Source organism: Pterocles gutturalis, unplaced genomic scaffold (genome assembly GCF_000699245.1).
Source record: "Pterocles gutturalis isolate BGI_N339 unplaced genomic scaffold, ASM69924v1 scaffold16784, whole genome shotgun sequence".
In the NCBI taxonomy this organism is placed as follows: domain Eukaryota; kingdom Metazoa; phylum Chordata; class Aves; order Pterocliformes; family Pteroclidae; genus Pterocles; species Pterocles gutturalis.
In genome coordinates this window covers 732-21,995 of record NW_010133540.1, presented here as the reverse complement: position 1 = coordinate 21,995, position 21,264 = coordinate 732, and the positions used below count along the sequence as shown (strand labels likewise).

Below are 21,264 nucleotides of genomic sequence, written 5' to 3'. Positions count from 1 at the left end.
TTTGAGAAACCAGAGAGGCTTATATTTCTTATTGAGATATAACTATTTTCACCTGCGCAAAAACATCTCCATCTTTGCAACTAAAACTTTGTCACTCCAATTTCCAGGTAAGCCTTCCCAAAGCATGTCTCTTAGATTAGTTTATGACTCAATAACATTATTTTTCCCTAGCTCAACCTGAGAAAAGACAGGAGGATCACATCATTTCCTCTCCATGTGTATATGCATCCGTATATATTACACACACACATACGTACACAAAAATCAAAAATGCTGCTATGCAATGGCATGCCATACCAGCATTTTGCAGACAGACAATACCACAGCAGCATTTAGAGACTCACAATCCCTCTCCGCCAAAAATACCTTTACTTACACTCCGTTTTGTCTATACACACACGCAAGAACACGTGTGCACACACGTATATGTATGTGCGTGTGTCTAGGTGTCTACATCCACGACCTAATTACAACCATTCAGAAATATCACAAATGATGAAGAAACAACAACAAAAATCTTTGGAGAAGACACTAAAAAAAAAAAAAAATTTTGCTTACTGTTAAAATAGTTGGGGTCACAAATGCCCAACAGACTCTCCAGAATTTACTTGGCTGGAATCCAATCATCATTTCGATATCTTCACAAAATCTTTGCAATCCTGTAAATAGCAAATGATAATACAATTAGTGCTGAAAGAAACCAGTTGCAATTTGCAACATGGCTCTTGTGATCTGCCTTGTGTCTAATTACAAAAACAAACTCTGTCTTGTTGGTTGAAACCTTCAATGGAGGATCTAACTGCACAGTAAAAAATGAGACCATTATGGTGGGAACCACCCTAGTAAAATATTTACTTCCCAAGGATTAAAGCAAAAGTGAGCTTTTACACCACAATTAAGTGTTCAGTGTATTTCGGGTTAAAGCGTTAACAGTGTGTACTGGCTAGCTGCAATTCTGTGTATACATGTCATATTTCACTGGGAAAATCAATCTTATTAATATCTGTGTGCCTGTTGCAGCACAGACAATATCTGAGCTTCTCCAAACCTACTGTGTGACCGGGGTATGATACGACTGTATCACTCAGCATTGAAACTGATAATGTCCTGTTCTTTTTTTTTTTTTTACATGTAAGCAATACTTAGAGTTATTAGAGAGCACCTGTAAACATTTTCAATTATACCCAATGTTGTTAGAACAAACAGATCGACTGACATGTTAATTCTTCAGATGATTGTATTGATTGCACCTGTAAAGTTACTGGAGTTAATAAAACACACAAGATTGGAAAATGGTATTTCAGCTGCCTCTACAGCTCTCGCTGGCCATGCCAGGCAACCGGAAAGGTGTGCTGGCCCCTAGGGTATTGCCCATCTGACAAAATCCAGTCTGCTTAGTGCTGGTTAGGTACATGGCCCCTACTCAGGAGAGCTGTTAGTAATTTATCCAAAAGTGATAAAAACAACATTGAAATTTGTTTCAGCTTTTCTAAAGATGATAAGAAGAGGGAGGTCTGAGATCCACGACCAAGCTCCTCCACCACACAAACAATTCAAATTTGGGCCAATTGTATCTAATAAAGCAAGTGATCATCTTTGTCATTTAAATTTTACAAAGTACTATTCTACAGCATTTAGTCTAACTTTATGATGTGGGGACAGAGATGGAGCTTAAATATTGGAGAGAAGTCATCGCGTAAGGGAGGAAATACTTGGAACAAAAGCAATAAACTGCTTTATGTTCTTATTGCCCTTATAGCCAGCCACTGCAGCTGCTGAGTATAAGAAAGGATTGTTCCAGCCTTGATCCACCTGATTTTGAAGCCTTTCTGTTGAAATCAAGGAGAACTAAATCTATCCACCCACCTGCTCCCAGAATTAAGAAGGTAAAATACAGCAACAGCTCGTTATTCAGTGGCTTCCGATGCACCACCAAGAACCAGCAGGGCTGGACGGTGCCAGGGCAGCCCTACAGGCGTGGCTCAGAGAGTGAACACAGATGAGCCAGTTCAGGCAGACAGCATGTCAGAGAAAAGCTAAAAAAAACTTGTTTATGGTAAGAAATAAAGGAGAAAAATCCAGGAATTAAACAGGAAGTTGATATGCAAAGAACTGCATCAGAGTGGAGGGGGGAAGTACAACCTGCAGCAGATATAAGCTTGGAAAGCTAACCCAAATGTCCCAGAGCAGACAGATGTGTCCCAGATGTCACTTTTTTTTTCCCATAACTGTAATTTCTCTCCCTCTTTTTCTCTTTTCCACTGGCTACAGCAAAGGCTCTGCTTCAGAAAGCCTCTTCACTGTAAAATACATGTAATTTTTACAACCCCTGGAATCACCGTAGTTCAGTACCTGTCTGATCCATCGTGTCCTTCTCTGGTTTGTAAGAGTTTTGTATGCCTGGACCAGCCATAACCCCCAGGGCCATAGAATCATAGAATCATTAAGGTTGGAAAAGACCTCAAGGATCATCAAGTCCAACCGTCAACCCAACACCACCTAACTCACTAAACCATGTCCCTAAGCACCACATCTACACGTTTCTTGAACCCCTCCAGGGATGGTGACTCCACCACTGCCCTGGGCAGCCTGTTCCAATGCCTGGTCACTCTTTCAGTGAATACATTTTTTCTAATATTGAGCCTGAACCTCCCCTGGTGCAACTTGAGGCCGTTTCACTGTGTTACAGACCCGTGGTTTATTTACCTGTGATGACAGCTCAGTGCATCGTCTGCAGCGAGCTCCGTGGGAGCTGCTCACACAGCAGCCATCCCCACGGCACACTGGGGTGGGAAGAAAGCTAGTTTCAAACCAGTTGCAGGAGCACAAGGGATGGGCTGAAAGGACTTTGCACAAAGTTTAAAGCTCGTCCAAGTGTCTCTACTTCAGCCAGACTCGCTGCTGCAAAGGAGATACACCTAACGGGGAGTTCCCAGGGGCTTCGCTGCTTCATTCAAGCACCAAGATCTTTGTATTTAAGCTTCACGTTACAAAATGCAACAGTGGGAATTATGCTGATGATTAAATTAATACCCACAGCTCTAAATTGTTCTTTACCAATCATGCATCATAATCGAAAAAACTGGAGAATAAACATCTATACCAGCGTGTGAAATTAAAACAGTATTTGACTGGATTATGTAGCACTGACTCTACCAAAAAACACGGGACTGCAAGGAAATAACTAAGTGCACCTCTTTTTAATTTAAAAATCTCAACAAGCTCAGCAAGCAGAACATGTAACAAGAACTAAAGACAGATTTATTTCATCATAAAAGCACCTGCCACTATTGTGCCAACCTGCTTGCTATGAAGAGTACAAGTGTACAGAGAAAGGTGCCAGTGGAGTGTAAAGCAGCAGCTGTCAGAGCTTGGAAATATATTACACCAATTTTAAGTGCTGCTTGAAGGAATACAACAAGAGCAGCAGCTTCCCTTGTATTTACAACATGCAAATCACAAATATACAAGCTGGATTCCTCTGAACAATCCTCACAAAAGTAGCTTTAATGCAGTAGAAGTAACTATGATACTTTAGTCGAGCAGATAATGATTTTGTGTAAAAGACTGGAAGCTCTTTAGTCTAGCAAAAGGTTAATTCCAGGGAATAATCTTTGAAATAGTTTATATCAAAGGCTTTCCTAACATCTGTTGATCAACAATCAGTCAGTAGAGAAAGCGTGGAAGGAATGATTTATAATTTGCCAGATCTTTTCCAAGTTTGATTCATTAAAGTAATGTGTAACTAAAAAAAAAAAAAAAAAGAAGTAAAAAGAAGTTATCCTCTATTCAAGTCTTTCTTTTGCAGTGCTGTAACTATTTCTGTATTATTTTATGCTTTTCATAAAAGTTTTTTTTTCTTTAGGGATACTAAGTTTGTTGGGCAAAGCAGGCACTAGCCAGAGCAGTTTTGCTCACAAGCCTGACACAGTGTTGTTCCGCAAAGGCAGGTTTGCAGTGCTTCTGCCACACAGCGTTCAGAGGAGGAACAGAGCCAGTGTCTGCTCCCTATTTACCTGCAGCCTTATTAAAAACATACAGAACAAAGAAATTCTACAAATTTAAGTCGTTTGGGGGTTATTTAAAAAACATTCTAAGCAAGGAATTTTTATCTTACATGCTGATGACAATGGCTTAAAGGGGGGCAACCTTTTTGGCACAGAGTGGGTGATGCTGTAGATACTGGTGGCCAGGAAGAGTGACAACACCCAGTGTTACCAACACCACTTCACCCATAGAGATCACACTTCCAAACCTACTCTAATTAAAATACTTGTATTTCAGGGACATAAAAAACAACAAGCATTCTGATGGACCAAAACGTGATCAGTCTAAATCAGCTTCTCTCTGGGTGTTTTGACTTTGGCCATTGTATTCTGCGACATTTCCTCGCTAGGTCCTGTCTTGACTTAGCTTACAGCCACTCAGGCTGCTCACTGGGTTGGATATCCATAGAGAAAAAATACCCTTCTATATTTCTACAAAGTCAGAGAAAAACAAGGAAGGGCCAATTCCCTGACCTTTCTGTAATGTTTGTTTCTCAAGCAAAAGCAACAAATTCTGCATGTTTGGAATTATGCACAATTCTTCAATGCATTTATGTGACAGCGTGGACCCCACGCACAGTACCCCGTGCTCAGGACTAGGGCCTGAGATCGTGCTGCTATATAAGCACCTTCCACAGAATGTCTCAGAATTGTTTATGCCTAGCTGATACAAAATATATAATCCATTCCTGTCCACAAACACGGTGGAAACAGCGTTAACTTTGTCAGCTTTAACACTGAGGTTCAGATGTTCCTTTGCTTTTGAAGGCTAGTCTTCACGGGCACCACCACACTCCAGATGTAAATTAAGAAGGTAGAAAACAGCAACGGTTCATTATTCAGTGTCTTCTAATGCATCAAGAAAGCAGCAGGGCTGGATGGTGCTTATTACGTAGGGAGATCCTCACATTTACTACTACAACCATCAGAGATCACACATTTCCAAGAATCGATCTCCTGAAAGCATTGGAAAAGCTTGGGAGCAAATCACCAGCTGGTAACAGTTGATGTAGCTACAGCAGCATCAAGGTGATGGCACTGCTCTATTCTAGGTGAGGATCTTTCTCGTAATTTAATGGACGTCAACATGGATGGATATAACTGGTGTTGCCACTGCCAGTGATTTATCACTCTGAGTAGCTGAGTAGTCTTGATTCTGTGTTACGGACAGATGGGCTAAAGGGAAGGCTGGATGTGCAAGTGGAAAATAAACCCTCCAAAAGTTGTTAAATGCAAAGATATCACTTCTGGCTTGGGAAGTCTCTGACCCTAAAATTGTCAGAGTGTGAAAGAGCCCCTGGAGAAGTGGCACTAAATCCTTGGCCTATTCCTAAACTCATCTCTAAGCATTGGCTTTAAGCTACTGGTTGGAAAAGGACATTAGACTAAATGAAAGTCTTTTGAATACATGTATTTAAAGGAATCCTATAGTAATGAAGTCCCATTATGCTTCCATTCAAAATATGGAAATTCTAAGGTTTTTTAATTAAAAAAAAAATTAAAGTGTTGTTCCTTTCCTTGAGAATTCCATGTTACTAGCTACTTTACCATACGCTGACATGTTACTTTGACATAGGCTGTCCAACAACAGTAGTTTTTCTTACCATATATATAGGAAACTCCAACAAGCTCAAAGATGGCAATGATGACAAGAGAATAAGAAGCTGCATAAGTGTCCACAAGCTGCAACATATACATTCCACCCTAAAGAAGAAAAAAAGGAAGAAAGCACCGTTACTTGTGGCATATAGCTGGTGTCTCTCTTTGTACGTGTCACAACTCTAACTAAGTAGAGTTAAGGTAAGTTAACTGTGCTAGGGTAGGCAAAACAGACAGGAGCAAGACCCAGGACCCTCTGTCCCAAGTAAGCATCCACACACTGACCGGACACAGGCTCATCCTGCACTATAGTTTCTTCCTTCTGGCTGAACGAATATCAAATCCAACACGAAAAAAGCAGAGGCTACACCTGAGTCTGGTAGCTGTCACACCTTGGGAAGACATTGGGTTCAGTCCTTTCAGATTAAGGGCTGAACTGCAACCAGACCCTCCAGCAGCAGTGCCTCTAACCACCTAATAATATGTCAAAAGAAAAATCACCATCGAAACCAGGAATACCGTGAGTCTAGTTCCTCTCTTTGGAAAGGATGCAATGCCCTGTCTCCAGGGCAGAGGTTAAGCAGCGTAATTCAAGTGAGGGAAGGACTGAATCCCCCCTGGGCTTTAGAACAGCGATGCTGGGTTGGTAGGCGATGAGGTGAGGGGAAAGCAAGAAAAAGGGAGGGGGGGGGGGGGGGAAAGGATTAATAAAATAGCAAGGTGGATTTTGTGCACCTCTTCTTGAAATTGCTGAGAGTTTATAGTGCTGGAGGAATTAGTGGACAAAAGACACTGAGGGCTATCAATGGTGGATGAGAATTTCCTTACTAAGTCCATGGTTTGCCAGGACTATCAGTATATATCTAATCTGGGAAAGAAGGCACCCAAAACTGGTGTGCATGTTTATATGACATACAAACTTTTTTTTCCTTAAATACCAAAAAATATAATATTAAACAATATTATAAAATAAATACCTAATTCGCATGACTGCTTTGGAGATGTTTGGCTAGGGAGAATTGTAAAAGCCTGATTCTCAGAAAGATTTGAACAGTAAAGTCTTTTAAGAATACCTCAGTCAGAGCATCCATTAAAAAAAAAAAAAAAAAGGAAAAAAACGAAAAGAAAAAAGGCTTTTAGACTCACCCAGTGCCTTTGCACATGCGGCAGAATTCAATTTTGCAGCTTGCGCAGGAGGAGAACGGCCACCAGAGGGGGACTGGGGACAGACAGTGATGCTCAAAGACAGTATTCTCACCTGAGTGATCATAGGAAATCCCATGATGAAAAAGGCGATGCAGCACCCAAGAGTGAACAGTGCCTTGTGCGTACGTAAGTATTTGGGGAACTCATCCGAAACGGAGGTCACGATAGTCTCGATAGTGGCAAACTGAAAGACAAAATAAAAGGAGGCATTTCAGTGCACACAATGTGTACAAAATGGTCAAACTGGATGCAGTGGAATATGAGACAGAGTCTTTTGAATCCTAGGTGCTAAATGTTCAGATGTCAACACCAAAGCTTCACCAAAATGATTTCAGCATTGATGGCCTTACTTTATTCCTCTTTTTGTAAAGTGGTTCACTGACCACGTGGAAAATAGCGAGTAACCTCATGGTCCTCCAAAGAAATAAACAGGAAAAGCAAGAGGAAAAGAAGGGGAAACAAAAGCAGTTTACCATAGTGTCCAACCCAAGTGTAAGAAGCATCAAGAAGAATATTATAGCCCAGAACGGAGAGAGGGGAAGCCTAGTCAAGGCTTCTGGGTAAACCACAAAAGCAATTCCAGGACCTAGAAATGAGAAAAATAAAAGCTGTGATGCCCTGCATCGCATTAACAGTGCTGACTGAATGGAAAAGAGGGAGATGTGAAAAGTCATTTTTCAAAGTACGATACAATATCACTTTACTTGATAGAAGTAAGAAAGATCAGAATCGATCTCTGCAAAGATTTGACCATTGCAGAATTTAGCCTCACATGATTAATTTCTGGTTTGGCTGTAAGTTTCAAAACACTCAGACACATCTGCTTTCCAAGCTGTAAAATACATATTTAACCGGTATACTAGTACACTGATCCAGATACAAAAGGTAAACAAAAATCCTGTGTTGCAGCTATGTTTCCTTCTGGCTCTGTGACCAAGTTCCTGCCACCATCCCTGCCAATTAGCAGCTCAACCTTAGATCAACATCGCCATCAGTACCACAAGGATGAACGGAAAAGGCAATAATCTTCTTTAACTCATCAGCACACAGCCGAATGAGCAGGAGAGAAGATAACAAATGCACAGACCTGATACCAGACACAAGGTAATAACTACCATGAATCTAAAAAAATCCACAAGAAATTCTGAAATAATTCACAGCAGAAAAAATAAAGAGATGCGGTCTCTTAAAGCCTCAACCAGGCATTTTCCTTCCTTTGTTGGTTTGATAGCTTGGGCTATAATTTTTATTGACTGTACATAAAAATATTTTTACAAGTATGCTGGGATTTGCCTGGGAGAAGAGGCTGCAGGACCATGGTGGAAAGATTACAGTAGGTGGCACTTCTTCTCTATTTATCCCAGCTAAGGGAGTGCCCCCTTGGAATTCTCTGAATCAAATTTCCTGTCAGGCAAGGTACAAGCAAGAGCCAAGTTGTGTCAGTTCCCTGACCCATGCCACAAGAAGGGGCTCCAATCTCACTCTGTCGTGGCCATTTCCAATCTGGATTATGGGCTTCAGGCAAGGTACAAGCAAGAGCCAAGTTGTGCCAGTTCCCTGACCCATGCCACAAGGGGCTCCAGTCTCACTCTGTCGTGGCCACTTCTAATCTGGATTATCGGCTCACATTTCCTACAGCTCCCCACGCTGTCTCTCTGTTCAAGAGAGAGCTGCTGCTGAGAAAACCATACTTACTGAGAGAAAACCACACAGTTTTAGCAACACGTGAAATAATCTTCATGGGCAAATTGTGAAGTGTTTGGAACAAAAGACATACGAAAGTCAACATTGTAAAACAAAACAAAACAAAACAAAAAAACCCACTGTACGTGACTCCGTAAGTATTGCTACCTTTAAAACATGCTGCAGAATTTTTTTTTTTTTTTTTTGCATAGGAAAGTGCATGTAGAACTGCTATGTACTCATGAACACATGCTTTCATCTCTTGATTAAAGATTTCTTGGCTGTTAGAGATAAGGGCTCTGTTTGCTCTAGCTGCCCGCATGAAGAAGTTTAATTAAGTCCTGGAATAATGAGTTCCCATTAATCACACTTTTAGGAAAAGTTTAATTATAGAATATGAAAGAGCACGTCTCACCGTCTCAGCCCCTCATAACCCTCCAAAATATCAGATGCCTGGTAGCATCCGAGCACAGGTAAACAGTCACAGGGAGGCTGGCTCGCATCCCCTCCAGTTCAGATTTAGAGGGATATGAACTCTTTCTAAAGGGTTATTAAAGCCAGGAAAACTCCAAAGGTTTTATATGTGTTGAAAAAAAAAATAATCATTATCTTGAACTTTCATTTTAAATTACTAAAATTTTTCACATGCAGTATGTTCTTAATCAAATTCAGAGAGTAGAATGAAAATACTGTCCTGTCTTTCCCCCCATTAAAAGTGTTTTGTTTGTTCATCAGGTACATAATTCTTCCTGAAAGGAAGATTCTAAATTAAAAATAATTCTATGTATTTCAGATTAATGTTTTAGGAGGCAAAAAAAAAAGGGGGGAAAAAAAATCCCTTCCTATTTCCATCAACAATTCAATTAGAGTTTTGAAAACTTCAAGGGAGATTATGTTTCATCATCATTTTGGCTGTTTTCCCCTTCACTGCAAAAAGAAATACAGCTTTACACTAAAAAAAGGTAAGGCAGGGACAAGGGCTGGCTCTTTTCCCCACTTGCTGAGTCTGTTTTTTAATTCCGTTAATTCAACGTGCTAACTCAGTCTGCAATTATCCCTCATCTTCACTCTCTTCCTACTGTCCACTCATCTTCTTGTACAGGAATAAATTTTGTTTCCCCTCTCACTGAGAGCAGTGAAACCCCACCCTTGTGAAATATTTTTTAATGGCTCAATGGGCCCTTACAAACACCTGACAGCCCTACAATAAGCTTGTCTCATGGCAGCTTTTTTCACACCCCCGGAACAGCTGCTGAAGCAGCTGGGAACAGAGAGCTCCAATCTGTGACTCGTCCCTTCCTGAAAGATCACCACCAAGAACTCAACAGAAAAGAGATTGCCATCCCCATCCTCTGCACTGAATATTCTCCCATCTCCAGGGAGATGAACCAGCTGAACCAAGTGTTTCCTCCTCCATCCCTGACAGCTATGTCTCTCCATCCCTCTTCCATCCATCTCTTTGGAGCTTCACTCAAGCACGGCTTCTTTGACTCTAACTCCTTCCAAATAATTTTGGTGGGTGCAGTGTGGTTTAGATGTTGGGGTTGGGTTTTCTCATTTTATTGTTTCAGGATGGAGGTAAAGTCTAAAATAAAAATTTTAATAGGAACTCCTGGCCTCACATGGAGGTTTTCAAACACAATGGTCTAATCCAGACAGAAAATGGGGATGAGAATGAAACTTTTCTGTTCCCACCCAGCTGACTGTCAGACCAAAAAGAAGAGATGAGGCACTGAAGACTGAATTGCCAGTACACCAGCTTGCAACTGCAGTATCCCCTATTACCTGCTACAAGAAAGTTTGCCAGTTCACCATCCTATGAAATTCTTCTCTCAGACCCTCCAGCTGAACCTGCTGCCCAGTTTGCAGCCCATCCCACCACGGGTCAACTCGGGCAAGCCCCAGACTAACCAACTCCCTGGGACTGAACAGCAGCTCACAAGCTTTCCTCGCCTCAACACTGGAGCTGCAGAAACTGAATGGGACCCAGCACCTCTATTTGCATCTCTGAGGTCAGAAGTACTGCAAAATTGGTGGGATTATCCATGTTTCAGTTTGTAGAGAAGGGCTAAACAAAAGGAAAACAAGAGCCTTTTCTATTTCTTAACCAGCAGCAAGATCATATTCCTCTCCTCGTTTCACCTGTAGTAGCTGGTTTCTAATAAAACCCTTAGAAACATTAGAGTTCCAAGAAAAGGTATTTTTCAAGAAAAAAATAAAGAATGCTTCATCTGCTTCACCAGCTCTTGTTCCTACAGCTACAGGATTTCTGTGTCCCCAGCTCATGGTGTCTGTTCTCCATTTAGCTCCCACAACATTGTTAAATGCAGATTAACCTTCATGCCTAATTTGTCCAGAATGACCTACATTACCGTAGAGACACTATGGAAGGCTCTCTTTATTTCTATCCCCTATTGTCAGCTCACTGCTACCATCTCATGATGCTCGGTCAGTCAGGTGTCTTAGGCTACACGTAGCACCCTGGGGCATTGAATTTATCCAACAAACCTGTCAGAAAAATGTTTAGTGTCTTCACATTAATGCAGACAATGAGACACATCACGTCCAGAAGCCGTGAGTATGTGACATTCACTTTTTTAACTCTTCTATCCTTGTCCTGTTCAGAGCCTCCTCTTGCTCTGTGCTATCATGGGCTGGGAGAAGTGACATTGGGAACAATCTCCATGGCTCATGGAGAAGCTGTTAATCACTTGCCTTCAGCGTTCGGAAATTACTGTGCTGAAAGTTAATGCAATACACTTAACGCCCTCGTGTGCTCACAGAAACAGCTCTGGTGGGGGAATCATAAATACACGTGCATGTTATTACAGATTTGTCTTTTTAACACAGTTTGAAATGATCTTAAAGATCTGGGGGTTTGTTGGCTTAGAGCCAAAGTGCTGCCCATTTCACAGGAAATGTTGGGCTAGACTAAGGTAATGATTATCCCTCTGTAATCCCATCAGATGTTTACAACCCTTTAAAATTCTCTGAATCTTACCCCAAAAGCTGCTCCCTTCCTATCTCCCACTCCTTCACACCAAATCATACATGACAGCACCAATTCTTCCATCAGTCACACCCTTCTCACCCACATTCATCTCAGGCAACTGAGACCTTTCAGATCCCCATTTGGAACCATCTCACTTCACTAACCAAGATCTTCTAACCCTCTCTTCAGAAATTTTTTACTTCCCCATGGAGGCAGCTCCTTAATCCCCACAGTTCAGAAACTCAATACACCTCTCTCACTGTATTTCTCCCACCTCCCACACCATGAAGCCCACCATCCTCTCACCCAAGATTCCCAGCATCAAGGACAACTTTTACCTTGGAGGACCTGACAAGGCAGTAGCAGAGACAATTGAGAAGGCCAGTGATCTCTTAGACTACGTGGAGGAGACATCTCACCCTACTCCCCACAGTCATTTACAGAAAGATTTGAAATGAGTCTCAGCTTGCTTCTTTCTCTTACCAAACAAGTGATAAGGAGGCTTCGAAAAATGCCTACAAGTAGTTTACTAATCCACTGTAGTTTGAAGCCATTATTTCCACCTCCCATGTCAATGTCACTGTTAATAATAGAGCTGAAGGTGCCACCAGGTGCCCAAGTAACAAAAGGACAGCGTACCCTACCTTGGTCTGCCACCGCTTCAATATTCACTTTGAGCTCATTTGCCATGAAGCCAATAACCGAGAAGATGACAAAGCCTGCAAATATACTCGTGGCACTGTTGGTACACGTGACTATCAGTGTGTCCCTGAAAAGAAATCACAAGAAGCCACATCACCTTGTTGTAATACGTGCAAGGGAGACACAAGTGAGGAGTCTCTCTCATGAGCATGTGCATCCTGTGGGAACACTGATGAAAGCCTCTCTAAAGAAGGCAGCAATGGTGACAGGATTTGTAACGCAGTGTTTTACTCATTGCCTGATGCAGATATCTGCTCACTCTATTACGTATGAGATAACCCGTCTGCAGAGGATGCTCTGGTACAATTTTCCATTGTTGTTGTTAGAAATCCACACCCGAATGCCAAGCCATACTGGGTAAGTACATGTGACTTGACAGGAAACCAACCTTCATCATCCCCATCCATAATTATTACATTCTTGATAGGACTTTTAGTTTTTCTTCACGATGCATGTGTTGAAAAGACTTCCCCGTAAACTACTACGACTGGGAAACAAACTTCACATGTTTTTCAAAGTTGGGTGGAATTGCTTATTGCTACTCCTATTTGTTTGTCAGGAACAGCGTGAAATCCAACCTGAAAAGCTTTCAAGAACCTTGCTGAGCTGGCAAACTCCTGGAATCTCTAGCATAGCATGTCTTAACAGGAACGATTAGATTAATTCTTCAGGTCTACATTAAGAAAAAAATGACGATGTTCTGTTTGGAATCTTCTTCCAAAACCCAGATAAGTTCTAAGTAAAATATTTTAGCTATGCATTATGAAGTGAATTTATTGAAATTTACTGCAATTATAGATTATTTCATGATGTTTAAAATTAATACGTAACTACAGTATTAGCATGTAATGAATATAAAAATTGAAAGATAAAAGTCATGCTTCATTTCAATATTCAAGATGTGTTGTAAACTTAAGAAGATGAGAAGTAACTAAGCTTTTCCGATTATTTCTGCTTCAGTCTCCCATAGTCCTCTCTAACACAGGTAAAGTGTGTATTTCATATTAGATCTGTAAGATTTTCACACTTCATTATCATGTATTGTTTGAAATTTTCATTAACATTTTCCAAACTCCACAAAGCTTTACTAAATCAGTGCAGAAAGATAGCATGACACTTTTTTTTTTGCCTTGATATTCTGAATGTATTCATTCATCACCAAAAAAACTCAGAGCCCAGGACAAGTATTTTCAAAAAGAGGACCCAAAAGATTGCTGGGTGGGAGTCACCCAGGACACAATGCTGTTGCCTATTAAGTTACTTTTGAACACTAGTAAGAACATTTTTTAAACTCATGCTCTATACTTTTTTTAAAAGTAAGTATTCTGTATACAGTACTTAGAAGTCAGAGGATATGGGAGTTCAAATCCCAAGGCACATGTTCTTTGCGGTCCTGATTCAGGAAAGATTTTAAGCATGCCCTTGGGACAGTCCCCGTGTGTGCTGTTGCCTGGCCTGAGTCAGCACCTCTGTCATTGCGGGAATCAGCAAAGGTTTGCTTCAGTAGAAAAAAAGATTGGCTTCAAAGACAATAAAATATCAGTGAAGCATTCTACTAATGTCGCTTGCTCTAGTTTTTTTCCAACTGCAGCCATCTGTCTGGCATGTTTTTTGATGAAAAGCTAAACCATGCCACCTGAACGATGACTTTTTTCTTTGCAAAAATAACTTTCAGTGATTTCCAATTTTTAAATTTCACAACTTGAACTAGCTCTATACATGTACAACTGCAATAAGTCGAATTGGAAAAAACAACACTTAGGAGAGATAAGAAACACAGGTATGGAAAACTCCATGTTAAACTCATGCATGTCTCATAACAGCAAACTGGAGAGAAAAAAAAAAAAAAAAAAGCCCATCCGCCCATCCTGCACAGAGATTGTTCTTCAGCAGAGGCTGCCAGCTGGCAGGATTTCATTCCACTGCTCAGAGCTGTTGACAGCTTCCCAGATTGCCTTTCAACCTAAAACTGCTGATTCCGAAAATAAGGAGCCAATGGGGACTGTAATAAGCCTGAGGCTCATCTGGAGACTAGTAGAGGAGGATCTGGGGAGAAGTTACAATACACAAAACCAAAAAAAAAAAAAATATTAAAGAAACAAACAGACAAAAAAAACCAAACAAAAAGCCCAAAAAAAACCACACACACACAAAACCCTCCACCACCCCCCAAAAAAAAGAAAAGAGGAAAAAAAATAAAAGAAAAAAATTAAAAAGAGAAGGGTCTTTCAAACCGGATTTCCGCAAGTTGGAAGACTGGTTTTGGCCAAGACCCGTTTAATAAGACCGACGGATTTCCCTCTCACATACCTGTAGCAATTATTATGGAATTTGTTGTAAGAAGAGAGAGTAATTAGACCTCCCCATGCTGCAGATAAGGAGAAGAAAATCTGAGTGGCAGCATCCTTCCAAACCTAAGTAAGACAGACAGGAGAGGAAACAGCATCGGCTTCAGTAAAGAGGATTAGAAAGATCAATAACACTAGTAAATGTTACTGTTGGGTGTTTAACACGTAACTAGTCTAAATGAACTTTAGAGCAATGGGTGTCAATAGAACACTTCAAAGCAAAATCCTGCCCCAAAATGCCTAGTGCCCCTTTGATGAGGAGTGCTGTTCTTGTTGAGCCCATATGAAATGACAATATAACCTTTGCTGTGTGTGGAAGGCACAAATATTCAAACTATGTCGCTTGGTAGATAATCAGTTCAAACATATTCAGCAAAGAAAACACAAATCAAGAGGAAAAATCTGCCATCAGGTACTGGCGGTTTATCTGCCAGTGGTCCTAAATAATACTTTATCTTCTTGATGAAAGTGAGAATTTCAGTGTTTCTCAATGTGCTACTTATGAAAGAGATGACATTAAATTTCTGTCATCAGCTGTACATCAAACAGCACAGGGTAAGGTCAGGGCTATTCAGACCCCAGGGCTCAGTTTCCTCCCATCAGAAAAAAGAAGAGATGCTCGCCCAAGTCTCTCTTAAGAAAACCCAACCAAACAGCATTGTTCCTTCTGTAACAATGGTCTTCAAAGCCTTAAATGCGTTTAGATAAAACATTTCTAAATTACCTGGAATTTCAAAGGAGCTGGTCTTACTTATCACTTGTAAAATGTTCAAAGCATTGGCATTTCTATTTTGCAAAAGGCAACAGTTCATACCTCTTTCATTGCACAACACAGAATCCAAAAATGTATATATTTAATGTAAAATTAATTTCTGTATTGTTTGCAAAAGATTTAATACTCCCATAACCAGAGGATCAAAATGCCCATTATTGCAGAGCTATTAAGGAAATTAAGCTCTGCACAGTTCATCCAGGAAATTGTTTTCAGCTTTAATTATCAAGCTATCAGTGTGATATCTTACCACTATTGATAGAGGAAAAAAAAACTTAGGGAAAAAAAAAATATCAGTAGATTTCCTGAGGTATTGCTAAAAGTCCCTCTTAAATTTCTAGAGAAAAGAGTCCTAATTGTAACTCTCAGCTCTGGCTGGTTCAGTCCCCGGACTCCTGCCCCGAGAAACATCAGACTGACACACAGCAGGCAAATACGTGATCCCTGGGTGGATTTATGTCTACACAGACACAAATCCCTGGGTGGTTTTACTGGCATCATTGGCAAAAAATGGTTTTTTTTAGAAACCACATGTAATTGTGAATGAGACAGCAGAGCTGAGGCTCCACCTCACACAGTCAAATGCTTAAAGACCAAAGTCAGGTACCAAGTCCCTTAATTCTGTCCTCTCCTACACAGCAAGTAGCTTTGTTTCTTATCCTGCAGGGAGGATAACAATCACGGCTGCTCTGTGTCAGTATATATGCTACTGGGCAGTTAGAGAGGATGTATCACTTGATTTTCTTTAATTGAATGTCTCAGGTGCATTATTCAGAAAAATCTTCTTTGCTTAATGGGTAAAATACATGTATTTGGAGAATTTCTCAAGAAGTGCAGTTAGGCTTATTACATTACCTATTAAAAGCTTCACGTGCGTGTTTAAGTCAAGACAGCATCCATCAGACACCAGGGGATGGAAATCTATTTCCTTTTCAATTCCCTACTTTTCAAATGCACCTACTCCTATAGATTCAGGTGAAATATTAAATGTGAAGTAAATACTCTATCTATAATAACATGTAAAAAAAAGTTATGTGCACACAAATAACAAACATCCACTGCAACAACACTGCACGTAAGATGAAGAACAAGTTTCCACAGATGACAAGACTTGTCTCCGCACATAGATAATGCCTGCAACGGACATTAAGAAACCTGTATGAATGATCCCCCCCAGCAGGGTTATAAGTGCAATAAGAAGCCCACCATAGCATCAATGAGCTTCTCCCACTTTGGCGTGATGAAGTACCAGATTCCAGCTCCAGCTCCAGGTAGAGTTACTCCTCTTATGAGAAGGATGATGAGAACTACATAGGGGAACGTAGCTGTAAAGTACACCACCTGGACAGGCCAAAGAAAAAAAGGTTATTGACAGGGTTTATTTGGATCCAAAAGAAGAGAGGGAGAAATATACAAATGCTACATAATTGCCTGAAGAAAGCAATTACTCAGGCTCAGGGACAACAGCCAGGGGATAAGGCGAGGAAGACAATGAGGCTATTTCCCAGGAAAGTGGACAGAGCTGTCATTTTTTACAACTCTTCTTGCTGCTGGAGACAAGAATAGTATCAATAGCAACAGAGGTGAGAGCTGGGATTCTAGACAAAGAGGGGAAGAAGAAGCAGAAGACAACATCTGAAGAGGAACAACAGGAATTTGCAGCTAAATGGAGATACAACATTTGATCCTTGCTCAAACTAACACAGCTCAGTGGAAATGAAAGGAGCAATGCCATTCAATATCACTTGAGTTCTGGGGGGTTTTTTTCTATGTTTCTCTCTATTTAACTAAGCCTAAAGAATTTTTATTACTGTTTTTGCCTCTTAATAGTTATCTATCACCATGACAATATTTACAGTCCCATTAAAAAAAAAAATTTTAAAAAATGAATGTCAGTGGAATGACTCAGATAGACCTAATCATCCTGATGTCTAAATGTTGTGTGGTTAATGTCTAAATAATTACCCAGTACAGAGCAGAGCTCTCTCTGTGGTGAAATAACATGGTTCCATTATGCCCAGTTAAACTGTATGCTCTACCCAAAAGCCTTTCAAATCCTATTTGCATTAACCTCTGAATCTTACAGGGACCAGGATCCTCCATGCTGAAGTGACTTGTGGAACTCCTTTCCCAACTTTCTCTTTGCTGTTTCAGGAGGTGTTTCAAGAAGTTAACCAATTAATTTTTTTGCAGTGAATATCATCTATGCATAAAGGTTTTCTATGCCTGACACCACAGAGTCAGTATTTTCCTTGGCCACCAGGACTCAAGAGACTCAATGAAACATCTGTTGCCACATCCAAACCCGTTATTCTCCTGTAAATCGTCTGTTTCTTGGCTCTGGCCTTTCATGAAACAGTTTTTCCTATCACACTAAGATAGTGGGGGGAAAAAAAAAAATCTCAACTTTCCCCTGGCACTCTGGATTTTCTGCTGCTTCCCAAGCTGCCTCCCAACAGCTTGTCAGCTTCTAGATGCAAAGGGTTGGCTTGGAACCAGAAACCCTCTGCCCAGCTCTAGAAAATTCACAGCTATCTCTGCACATCCACTGTCTGTATCCCAGGAAATATTGAGTTATTTTGCTCTGGCTTTTTTCTCTTTTCAGCCTGCTCTTTATAAATAATATAGATTTATGTTATGTCATCCTCTAACATTTTAACCTGTGTGCTAATTGCAGTGGCATTGATGGAGAAGTCTCAGATATTGCGTTTCTGCAGGTTTCACCAAAAAAACCCCACCCCAACCAGTGCTGCTGCTGAAGAAAAAGCTGCACTTCTCTGCTCAGCCAGCTGCCTGGCCAATTCGCATGCCTGTATTTCCATGTCACTGAGAGGAGATGCTCCCTCTTGCCATGTTGTTAGTTAGGAAACGTGGCAGAAAGCCACAGATTCGTGGGGCAAGGAAGGAACGACATGTGAGATGTCAGAGGAACAGAGCAAGGAGCTGGGTTACCACAAGGAGGAGTCCTAAGATGACGGCACACAACTATTCGGGAAAACAGGATACACACTGCTCACGCTCACCACAGACCAATTTAAGTTCAGTGCTGATTTTAAAACATATCATTTAACATCTTAATTAACATCACAATTTCCCTGATTACAGTGAAATGTGAAATGAGTGTCAGATATCAACAAACACCGTACAGAATAGGGAAGGCTGCAGAAGGCACCTTTTTGCCATCTAACTGCTGAGCACAGCTCAAGTGTTCATTTTAAAGCTCCTGAAAATTAGGGAATAAATGGTGAACCAAAATTTTATTTTTTATTGTTTTGGCTAGCCAGGAAAGCACAAACAGGAAAAAGGCACTTAATTAATATCTCGCCCTTTACAGAAAATAATTATCCTTAATTCCCTGCCTTAAACAAGAGTGCAGTTCCCCCAAAGCAGCACACTGCTTTCTAGCAAGTATATGATCACAAATATTTTTCTTACTTTTCCTGATGACTTGATTCCTTTAGCAAGGGAGGCATATACAATCACCCAAGCTAGGAAAAGAGACAGTGCCAAGGGCCATCTAATCTCACCAGGATATTCAATCCCTGCTGAAATCTTCAACACAAAGTACCTAGGAATAAAAAATAATTTAAAAAAAATAAATAAAAAGATGAAAAAATTAATGACAGCAACTGCAGGCAGTGCAAATTCCTACAGTATTTTGTTTTGCTTCAGCATTCTCAGCAGTTTCTCTGGAAGGTTCCAGTGATTCTCACCATGTATTATTTTATTTATCTGCATTGCAGTAGTAGATAAAAATTCCAGGCGTGGGCCAACCCCCCAGCTGTGCTAAGCACCATAGGAACAGAATACAAATAATCCAGCATTTGAAATTTAGCTTTCATCATTCCTACTCATAAAAAACGGGTATCATTTGCTGTCCTTAAGTATCGTATTCCTAGTCTTCCAAACAGTGATTTGTTGCACCTTACAGTGGATTTCAGAGAGAGAATAACATAAAGTCTCTACTAAACAAAGAAAGATCTTACTTGAAGTATTCTTCACTTCCACTGACAAAAGTTTTGTTTCCTTCACTGGTGAAGTTAACCATAGTCAAGTTTGGATAGGCACTCATACAGAAAGTAGAGTTCTTGATTTGTATTTTTGGGTGGTCACCAATAATGCAGGAATCTAGGAAGAAAAGAAAACAAAGAGAAAATAACTTGCCTAGGGTTTTGTTTTGTCGGGGGTTTTTTTGATGGTTTTTTTTTATTTCCAGGTTGGGTGTAAAATGACGGTAAAAAGCATTAGATCACACACATTCTTGAATTTTTGTTCTGTGTTAGATTTCTGTAATACCCTGCTTACAGAAGCTTTAAGGGTCGGTTTACTTTTCAGATCATTAAATGTTTTGGGCCATTTGCGAAAATGGAGTTTTTACCTGAAAACAAAATAAAACAAAACAAAAGCTTGGCCTTTTTTTAGCATTATAGTTGAAAAATCCCATTTATCCTTGGTGAGGAAAAATTCAAATTAAAGCAGGGGAGGGGGAGCGCCCATATGATACGGATGACTTCAAAAATACTTGGAAAGAGAAGGTTCCTCCGTGTTAGGAACCTCCTGGCCTCAGGCAGCCGCAGTCTTCGCTGGCATCTCCCAGGGACGTGGCTGCGGCGGAGAAAGCTCTGGAAACCCACCGTGGCTACAGAAAAAAAATAAAATTAAAAAAAAAAAAAAAGGAAAAAAAATATCCTGCCCCCACTTACCTAACAAAAGTTTGTTTTTATCTTTACAGTCTGGTGTGTTCCAGGGGTTGTTACACGAAGCCCAAGGTAGCACAGGTACAAAGGATGCAAAAAGGTAGAAAAGTGTGTAGCACAGGATAATATTGTAATATATGGCTATTAGAACCGAGATGATCAGCATGGCAATGCCACAGCCTGCGAGAAAAGAGAAGGGAGAGAGGAGAATAACGCCGTTAATCCCCGTCAGGGGAGGGGACCCGCAGCCGGTCCTGGTCTTCCTCTGGCGCAGGTGATGCAGAGCATCCCCCACCAGAAAAGGCTCTATCCGACACAGCCGCGCAACTTGCGCGCTAACGCTGCTGACACATCCTGGGGAGAGACCGTAGCATGCGGCTGCGCGCCTGCGGAAGCGCTGCGGAGCAGGGGCGGGGGAGGATGCGGAGGAGGTGGCAGTGCTGAAGCCATGCAGGAGAAGGAGGAGTGCAGGTCATGCTCCCCCAAAAACCGGGCCAGCTCCTGCTCCGCTCACCTTGCAGGGCGGGGATGGCTTTCCAGACCGACACGGGCCCCTGACTAGCAAACTGCCCAAGGGATACTTCCAGGAAGAAAATGGGGATCCCAGCTAGAGCCAACATCATCAGATAGGGGATGAGAAACGCTCCTTGGGGGAGAGGGAGGGGAGAAGGGGGAGAAAAGAGAGAATAACCGGAATCAGAGCGCGTAGGGGCCGCGCCGCCTCGTTCATCACATGGGGGACCCACGGGGAGACCACCACAGCCCCCGCGGGGCAGCGCCCCGACACAGCACCCCCTCCCTGTGGCAGCTGTAGGCTGGGAAAGGGCTCTCGTGGGGCCGAAACGGGTCCATTTCTGGCCGTGATACTGGGGACAACTTAAAGACCTGCAGCTGTTAGAAATGTTCTATTTGTTATCGATGCCCGGTGCCCCCAGCCCCTCCAGAGAGGAGCAGCTTTCTGCATTTCCAGCATTTGCTCGAGACAATAAATATTATTGTTAAACGAGTATTTTAACACCTCGTACTAAAAGTTCTAAGAAAAAAAAAACACCTCACCATTTTTTCGTAAAGATTGATTTTGGTTTTAAATCTCTAGTTCTCTCGCGGAAAATAGCTCTTACAGCCTCTGCACAACCGTTTTCGATGCTCACAGCACCAACACCCACTCCCGATAGCCCTGCTCCGACGGAAGAGGCTCACAGCTGCTGTGGGTTGGGGC

The 21,264-nt window shown here is 41.3% G+C and overlaps 1 protein-coding gene across 1 annotated transcript; it reads right to left on the bottom strand.

Annotated features, from left to right (window-relative positions):
* Positions 1 to 558: 558 nt before the first annotated feature.
* SLC6A5 (solute carrier family 6 (neurotransmitter transporter), member 5) lies at positions 559 to 20,691 on the bottom strand (the record flags this gene model as incomplete). Its single annotated transcript, XM_010081281.1, has 11 exons — positions 559 to 659; positions 5,651 to 5,750; positions 6,904 to 7,035; positions 7,325 to 7,437; positions 12,171 to 12,295; positions 14,539 to 14,642; positions 16,555 to 16,689; positions 18,784 to 18,916; positions 19,335 to 19,476; positions 20,052 to 20,225; positions 20,560 to 20,691. Coding segments are annotated over 11 exons (1,391 nt in total), but the record flags the coding sequence as incomplete, so codon positions are not given.
* Between the last annotated feature and the right edge of the window lie 573 nt (positions 20,692 to 21,264).